At 40.0% G+C, this 8,911-nt stretch overlaps 1 protein-coding gene across 1 annotated transcript in view; it reads right to left on the reverse strand.

The window, feature by feature from the left end:
• Positions 1-547: 547 nt before the first annotated feature.
• LOC102946883 (protein AHNAK2) overlaps positions 548-8,911 on the reverse strand; it is an 80,235-nt gene continuing 71,871 nt past the window's right edge. Inside the window, 3 exon segments of the mRNA XM_043549392.1 lie at positions 548-7,584; positions 7,586-8,366; positions 8,368-8,893. Coding sequence (XP_043405327.1) covers positions 1,612-7,584; positions 7,586-8,366; positions 8,368-8,893 — 7,280 coding nt within the window. The 3' untranslated portion in view covers positions 548-1,611.

Raw genomic sequence — 8,911 nt, forward strand, 5'->3', positions numbered from 1 at the left:
TCCTTTGGGGCTGTGTGAGCAGCCAGACACAACTTAAAGAAGCCCCAAGGAAGTTCAGCTTGGCCTGAAATAATATGGGTTGTCCAGTACCTCTGTGTGGAAACTGTTGAGAAATGATGGACTTTGTATTGGTGACTGCAGTTTGTGTGGAATTCTCCTTTGGGACAGTTGAGAACTCGAGGAGGAGGGGATGAAAAATGTGTTAATTTAGCAAGATATGACTTTGGACTCACCAAATACACTCTAGTACATTTCAGTTTTTTCTTCTGATGCATTTGCTTAGCCCCTATTAAATTGAATAGGTGGGAACAAAAAAATAATATAAAGAAACTGGGATAAAGATGTGTGAGTGAATATGTGAAAATACAATATGCAGAATTACTATGGTGATTAGTCATTGGCCAGTACCAATGTCTCTTAAAAAAAAAGTTCTCCCCCCTCTAACTGAAGTTGCAGCTACATCAGCTTCATCAGAGAGTTAGGCTTACCCCAACCTTTCAAGCAATAATGTATTGTAGTTTTCATAATCAAAAAATGATTACAATAATAATGTTGTTGCATTTATTATCAATACAGTGACTGTACTGTGAAGTGAGAATACATTCAACATTCTAGTAATACATGTACAGTGATGGCTAACATATATAGTATTACCTTTTTGGTCATGTACTTAAGAGAAGCATTGATATAAACAAAAGGTAAATAACTAACTATTTACATCTTATTTCTCTGGAAAAACCTTTCCAGTGATTTCACTCACATATGCGCCCCATTCTATGCATTAACTATTCTGATAAATATATACATAGTGAACTTTCTTACCCCAATTTTTTTTATTCTTCCTCACAGTTGCCATATTTCATTTTTGTATTTTGAATATGTGAATCAGCAGTATATATTTTTCAGGAATCTGGAGCATTTCCTGAAGTTTTTATTTTTTTTTAAGGCTAAATATTATCCACGCTACTAACTGGGGGGTGAGGCGGGGGGGAAGGATTGTCATATCTACAGTATTATTTCTGTTTGTTCTACATTTTAAAATGATCATGGAATACAAATATTGCTCTATCTAAGATAAAGAAAATATATTTTTATAAGAAAGCAACATCAAGGCAGAAATATATTTAATAAAATAAAATCTAAACAGTTATGTATATTTCTAGTTCTCATAGCACTAGCTTTATATTCATTTTTGCAAATAATCTATAACCTAAACACAACCGGCATGTTTTAGAGAATTATATTTAATAAAATCTTTTCACTATCTTTGCTCCATTCAACACTTTATTTTGCATGGTTAGGAGAATTTTATCAGACTTTGATAAAAGTGTGAATGCCTCCTTTTCTTCAGTAGTTGTGTGTTTCTTCTTGGGTACATCTCATGAAACAAATGTTTCATTGGGACCTACAGTATGTTCATGTGCTTGCAAATGCCAGCGTCGTGAGGAATGATCCACAGACTGTTTTCATCAATGTCAGTTTTAAGTTCTGTTCCACTTTCATTTCTTCTGGAAAACTCTCTGGGAAGACAGCATTTTTCGGCATATGTTTTTCTCGTAGTTTGTTCTACCTTCAGATTTTCCATATATGTATAGATCAGAAAAAAAATACTCATTTGGTGGTCTTTTCAAGAATACTTTGCTGGCTAGCTCTTTCCCTCTCCAACAAGATTAATTCAGTTCTTGCTGATGATGTCACTATAGCACCAGAAACTTGGACATTAGATGAGGTCCCTGTGTTTTCATTTTCTTCACCCTTAATTGTTTCTTCTTTAGGTGATAAATTTTCTTCTGCATCAAAAAATGTTTCAGGTTTCTCTGATGGACTTTCATCATCTGAAGTTTTCATTTCTTTTAGATTTGTCTCTTCTTCTTTGTCAATGTTCTTAGCCTTTTTTGATGGGGATGAGAAGCCTAATTTGGGAAATCTAAACCATCCAGTTTTTTCAGTTTGTTTAGAAGAGTCAATATCTGATGCAGAAGAATCAACAGGTTGGGTTTCTTCTGGAATTGATTTTTGGACTTCAGGTTTGGAATCTGAGCCTGTGTCATCAATGGAGGAAGAAAACCCAATACTTGGAAGCCAAAATTTGAATCTGCCAGACGATCTTTTACTGTCAGTTTTTTCTTTTTGATCCTTCATATCTTTTTCTTCATTTTCTGGTATTTTAGCTATTTCACCATCTTTAGAGAGAGGAGATACAGCTATTTCCTCTGGTCGCTTATCAGATTGAGTGTCTCCAAGTTTACTGGAAGGCTGTAATTCAACTGTAAATGTTTTCAGTTTTGGCAAACTGACACTGGAAGATATGACATCATTAGATTCATCAGTTTCACTTTGTGGTTTGCCAGATAATTTAAACTCAGCAGTGTCACTCTTTTGTATTGCTACCCCTAAATTTTCATCAGAAAGTTTAGGTTGGTGAACTTCACTCTCAGACACCTCATGTTTATATTCTGAATAAGACTGCAGTTTGACTGGCATGTCTAGTTTAACATGTGACTCAGGTATCTTCACTTTGAGAAGTGAAAATCCAAAACTAGCAGTTTTAATTTCTGATGAAGGAATCTCAGATTCTTTCACTATCTGAGAGGAGTAAGTCTCATGCGTTTCGATATCAACATGTCCAGATTCAACTTCACCTTGTGTCTTTATTTCTTTACCCTCTGCAAGTGGTCCCTGAATTTGTAGTGCTGCTTTTGAAACCGAAGAGTCTGTGGATGGGAGCTTAACGTATTCCTGTGGGGTTTTAATGTCACGTTCAGCCAATGTTGGAATTTTGACTGATGGCCTTTGGATATTACCACCCGCAAATTCTGGTCTTTCTTTAGGGATCTTAGTGCTTACTTCCAGTTTTGGTGCTTCAATGTCAGCACCAGCACCTTTCAAGTCTGTTGCCACTTTTAATGTTGAAACGTCAGTTTCAGCTGTGGGTGCATTGTAAGTGAACGCTGGTATTTTTAACTTGGGAATTTTAATATTTACCTCTACACTTTCAGTTTGTTTGTCTGCCTTGTCCTCTGAAATCCTGGTTGATGATTCCATAATGTCTGAACTTGGACTTTGCAGGTCAATGGAGCTATCTGCTTTTTTAAACTGGATTTCCACTATGCCTAGCTCAGTTTTAGGCAGCGAAACATCAGCCTCTAACTTTGGGAGAAAGACATCAACTTCAGAACCCTTTGCTTTTGAATGTAACACTCCAAACTTTGGCATCTTAAATTTAGATGTTTTCATTTTGCTTGCTTCATCTCCATCTTCTGCTTTCACCCTGACTCCTGCAGAAATAGCCTTTTCAACACTTTCAGCTGGAAATTCTATTTCATGGTCTACAACACTTATTTCAGTATCCATTTTAATTCCCGGAGCACCTATCTTGGTCTCTTCAAGGCTGGTTTTAACATCAGCAACATCTCCTGTTCCCTTTGTGGCAGGCCATCCAAATGAGGGTACACTGAATGTTGGCATTTTTAATTTACTTTCTCTTCCTTGAACATCCTTTCCTGTAGATTTTATCACACCCCCTAGCTTTTCAGCTTTAACTCCTTCACCTGGGTGTAGAATGTCCAGCTCTACTTTTGGGACGACATCTAATTTCTTCTGTGTTCCATCCAAAGCAATTTCAACAGATGGTGCTTTGGCTCCTATTTCTGGACTCTTCAGCTCAATGGAATGTTCTGCTGTTGGAACCTCTGCACACTCTGATTTGGCTTTTTGTTCTTGAAGGGTCAGATCACATTTAGGGAGTGTAATGTCAGCTTTTGGTAAGCTGATGTCCACCCCAGTTTTTGAAGCACTAATTTCTGATGTAGAGAGTTCTACCTTAGGTATCATGACTTTTGGAGTATGCGTTTTCAATTGTTGTCCTTCAGCACCGCGTTTAACTACATCAGCATAAGTTTCCATTTCAGGAATGCTCACTTTAATGACTGCTTTTTCTGGAGGTAGTGAAACTTCTGCTTCTAACTTTGGTGAGGTAACATCAGAACTTTTACCTTTGTGGAGAGAAACTCCCACTTTTGGAATCTCTGCTTTAGCAGATTTGATTTTACCTTCCAAAACATCCTTTCCAGCAGCAGATTCAGTGTCCACATGTGGCAATGATGTTGCATATTCAGGAGCTTCTATTTCAGTTTGCATTTCAGCAGAAGGAGCACTTACTTGCGACTTTTCCAGGCTCCCTTCACTATCAATGTCATCTCTTTTTCCCTTAGAAGATGACCGACCAAATGTTGGCATTCTAAATTTTGGCATTTTAAACCAGCTCTGATGTTCTTCAGTCTGAATTTCTCCAGACTTCATTTCATGTTCTCCTTGCACTTTCATATCCTCCACCTCAAGGCTTTGAAAGGCCACCTCTGTGGTTGAAAGAGAAATGGATGGGAGACTAACATCCATCTCTGGAGCTTTAATGTCAGTGATAGAAACTTGAGGCATTTTCATTTTCCCAGTTGAAACCTCTATTTCTACATCAGAGACATCAGATTTAACTTCTAGTATTGGAGCTTCCACAGCAATGTCAGCAATATCTGTTGTCATTGTAAGCTGGGGAACTCCAGCTTCCATTTTGGGTAAGCTGATCTCACTTTCTGGTCTTTTTCCTTTTGGAAGTGAAATTCCAAACTTTGGCTTTTGGAATTTAGGCATTGTCATCTTCCCTTCAAGACCTTCAACTTTCACTTCTGCTCCATCCACCGCCAATGGTCCTTCGATTCCTGTTTCTGGACTCTTCAGCTCAATGGAAGCTTCTGCTGTGGGAAATTTAATACCCGTGGACAAGCTGACATCATCACCAGCAGACCCTGATTTGAGGTCAGCTTGTTGAAGACTCACATCATCTGTAGAAAAGGTGGCATCAACCTTAGGTAGTCTAATGTCCATGTCTGATTTGGGAACTTTGATTTCTGGTTTGGAAAATTCCAAAGTAGGAATCTGAACTTTTGGCATTTTTATGCTTATTTGTGCTCCCTCTTCTATGCTTTTGGTATGACTGCTTTCTATATCAGGTATCTGCACTAAGTCTTCTCCATCTCTTTCTGGTTTAGGAACAGTAACATCAGCTTCCACTTTTGGCAGATTCACCTGAGATTTAGGAACCTTAATTTTGGAGAATGAAATTTTAGGTATGATAAATTGAGGCTTTTTAATTTGGCTTTTTTGTTCTTTTTTTCCTGTAGATATTTCAATAGCAAGATCCATGCTTGGACCCTGATCCTCAGTTACAATTTCTGCTAGTTTTGTGTCTGTTTTGCCTGATGATACAGTAATTTTAGGCTCTTCCAGAAGTTCTTCAAAATCGGCTTTAATGCTTGCTTCTTTTTTTGGTGACCAACTAAATGATGGCAATTTGAATTTTGGCAACTTGAAATGTCCTTCTTTCCCTTCCATATCTGTATCTCCAGGTTTTATTTCTCCCTCAACCATTGTTGCTTTAGATGCCAGATTTGAATCTTGAATACCAATCTCTGCCATTGGAACAGAAACATTGGATTGGAGGTTAATGTCAACTTTGGGTGTCTTAATATCAGCTTCAGGTATTTTGGGCATTTTGATTTTCCAGCCTGAAGATTCTGTTTCTGCATTAGGGATGGCAGATTCAACTTCTACTGTTGGTGCTTCCACAGCAACGTCAATAATATCTGTCATCGCTTTTAGCTGGGGAATATCAGCTTCCATTTTGGGTAAGCTGATCTCACTCTCTGGCACTTTCCCTTTACGACGTGAAATTCCAAACTTCGGCTTTTGGAATTTGGGCACTTTAATCTTCCCTTCAAGACCTTCAGCTTTCAGCTCTGCTCCATCCACAACAATTCCAGCTGATATTCCTTCAACTCCTGTTTCTGGACTTTGCAACTCTATGGACCCTTCCGATGTTGGAATCTTAATATCTGGGGCTGACAGGCTGACATCAGCACCAGCAGACGTCAGTTTCAAGTCAGCTTGTTGAATAGTCACATCATATGTAGGAAGCTTGACATCAACCGTAGGTAAGCTAACATCCACATCCGTTTTGGGAGCTTTGATTTCTGGTTTTGAAAATTCTGAAGTAGAGATATTAACCTTTGGCATTTTTATGGCAATTCCTTCTCCATCTCCACTGCTTCCTTTCTCTGATATCTGCACTGAAACATCTCCTTCATTTTCTGGTTTAGGACCACTAACATCACTTTCCAATTTTGGCAGCGAGACCTGTGCTTTGTGACCCTTCATTTTAGGAAGTGATATCTTTGGCATGCTGAACTGAGGCTTTTTAATTTTCTCCTTCTCACCTATAGGCATATCACTTTCGAGATCCACACTTGGGCACCAAACCTCAGCAACAGTTAATGTTAATTCAGCTTCTGTTTCTCCTAATGAAGAGGCCAAAGTAGGCTCCTCAAGGGTTGCTTCAGTATCACATGTAACAACTGCTTCTTTCTTTGGTGACCAGCGAAATGATGGGAGTTTGAATTTTGGCATTTTGAACTTGCTTTCTTTCCCTTCAATGTCTTTTTCTCCAGATTTTATTTCACTCTCAGTCTTTACCACTTTACTTTCTAAATCTGGGCCTCGAATGTCTACCTTTGTTGTTGGCATGGTAACATCAACTGATGGGAGGCTGATGTCCACCTTTGGTGCTCCGTCAGCTTTAGGTATTTGAGGCATTTTGAGCGATGGCAGTTGCATTTTTAAGCCTGACACTTCTGTTCTTCCATCAGAGACTTCACATTTAACATCAAAAGATGAAGTTTCAATAGCAATCTCAGTAACCTCAGCTATCGCTTTTGGTTTGGAAATGTCAGCTTCCATTTGGGGTAGGCTGATCTCACTCTCTGGAATTTTTCCCTTAGGCAGTGAAATTCCAAACTTCATCTTTTGGAATTTAGGCATTTTAGTCTTCCCTTCGAAACCGTCAAGCTTCACTTCTCCTCTATCTATAGCAACGTCAACAGATGGTATTTTAGCAACTATTTCTGGACTCTTCAGCTCAGTGGAACTTTCTGTCACTGCAACTTTAATATCTGTCTCTGGAATGCTTATATCATCAACAGCAGACCCAGATACCACTTTGGGTTCTTGAATACTCATGTGATACTTAGTAAGAGTGACATCATCTTTCAGTAAGTTTGCATCCTGGTCAGCTATACGGGCACTGATATCAACTTTGGAAAAACCCAAATCAGGAATCCAAAATTTTGGTAAATTAACACTTTTGACCCTTGCATCTTCTCCACACTCAGGAAGGTCCACGCTACTCTCAGGGCCTGAAAACCTCAATGCTATTCCTTCAGATATTACATTAGTTTCAGTTATAGGGTCAAAAACATCAGCCTGCAAGTTGGGATCACTAATTTCAGATTTTGGTATCTTAGAAATAGAAACCTTTGGAATTTTAAGATGAGGCATTTTAGATGTCCCCTTAACACTATCTTTTCCAGAACTACTTGGAATTTCAAGTCCAACACTTCGAGCCTGGATTACAGGTGCTGACACTGTTATCTCTCCTTGTGCCTTAGCTGACGGAATAGTCACCTGGGGCTCTTTGAGGCTTGCTTCAACATCTGCTACTCCACCACTAGGTCTCTTTTGTGGTGGACCAGCCAAATGAAGGCATGCCGAATTTTGGCATTTTGAACTTACTTTCTTTTCCTTTCGCATCTTTATCTGTGGCTTTTATTTCACCTTCTATCTTTACCGCTTTAGCTGTTGCTTCTGGGCCTTGAATGTCCACCTCGGCCTTTGGAAGAGAAACGTCTACTGATGGGAGGGTGATGTCCACCTCTGGTGCTTGAAGGTCCACTTTAGGCATTTTGGGCATTTTGAGTGATGGCATTTGGATTTTCCAGCCGGAAGCTTCAGTCTCTAGGTCAGGAACATCAGCTTCCACTGCTAGCGTTGGGGTTTCCACGCCGATTGCACCCACTTGGCCTTTGACTTTTGGCTTGGGAATATCAGCTTCCATTTTGGGTAAGCTGATCTCGCCTTCTGGCACTTTGCCTTTTGGAAGTGAAACTCCAAACTTTGGCTTTTCAAATTTAGGCATTTGAATTTTCCCTTCCAAACCGGCAGTTTTCACCTCTGCTCCCTCCACCGCAATTTCAGCTGATGGTGCTTTCGCTTCAATTCCTGGACCCTTCAGCTCAAAGGAACCTTCTATTTTGGGAATCTTGACTCCAGGTGCTGAGATTTTGACATCTGCAGGAACGGAGGCTGCTTTCAGGTCAGCTTCTTGAAGACTGACATCACACGTGGGAAGTGAGACATCGACTTTGGGTAAAGTAACATCCACGTCTACTTTGGGAGCTTTGATTTCAGGTTTAGAAAATCCCGTAGAAGGCATCTTGACTTTTGGCATGTGTATTTGCATCCCTGTTGCCTCTGCTTTTCCCTGTCTCAACTTCAGTACTGCTTTCCATGGCGGGAACTTTCACTTCAAATCCCCCCTCTTTCATTTCGGCTTGTGATTTGGGAAGGGAAATATCTGCCTCTACCTTTGGCAGACTGACCTGTACCTGGGGAGCCTTGACTTTGGGAAGCTTCACACTCGGCAGCTTAACATCAGGCATTTTAAGTTTCCCCTTCTCACCATCTTTTCCTGCAGAAGTCCCGATTTCCACTTCAGCACTTGGAGCCTGGATTGCGGGTCCTGACAGTGTTATCTCTCCTTCTGCCCCAGCTGACGGCACTGTCACCTGGGGCTCTGTGAGGCTTGCTTCAACATCTGCTACTCCACCACTGGTCTCTTTTGTGGTGGACCAGCCAAATGAAGGCATGCCGAATTTTGGCATTTTGAACTTACTTTCTTTTCCCTTCGCATCTTATCTTGTGGCTTTTATTTCACCTTCTATCTTTACCGCTTTAGCTGTTGCTTCTGGGCCTTGAATGTCCACCTCGGCCTTTGGAAGAGAAACGTCTACTGATGGGAGGGTGA

The sequence above is a fragment of the Chelonia mydas genome, chromosome 6 (assembly GCF_015237465.2).
Source record: "Chelonia mydas isolate rCheMyd1 chromosome 6, rCheMyd1.pri.v2, whole genome shotgun sequence".
Taxonomy (NCBI): Eukaryota; Metazoa; Chordata; order Testudines; family Cheloniidae; genus Chelonia; species Chelonia mydas.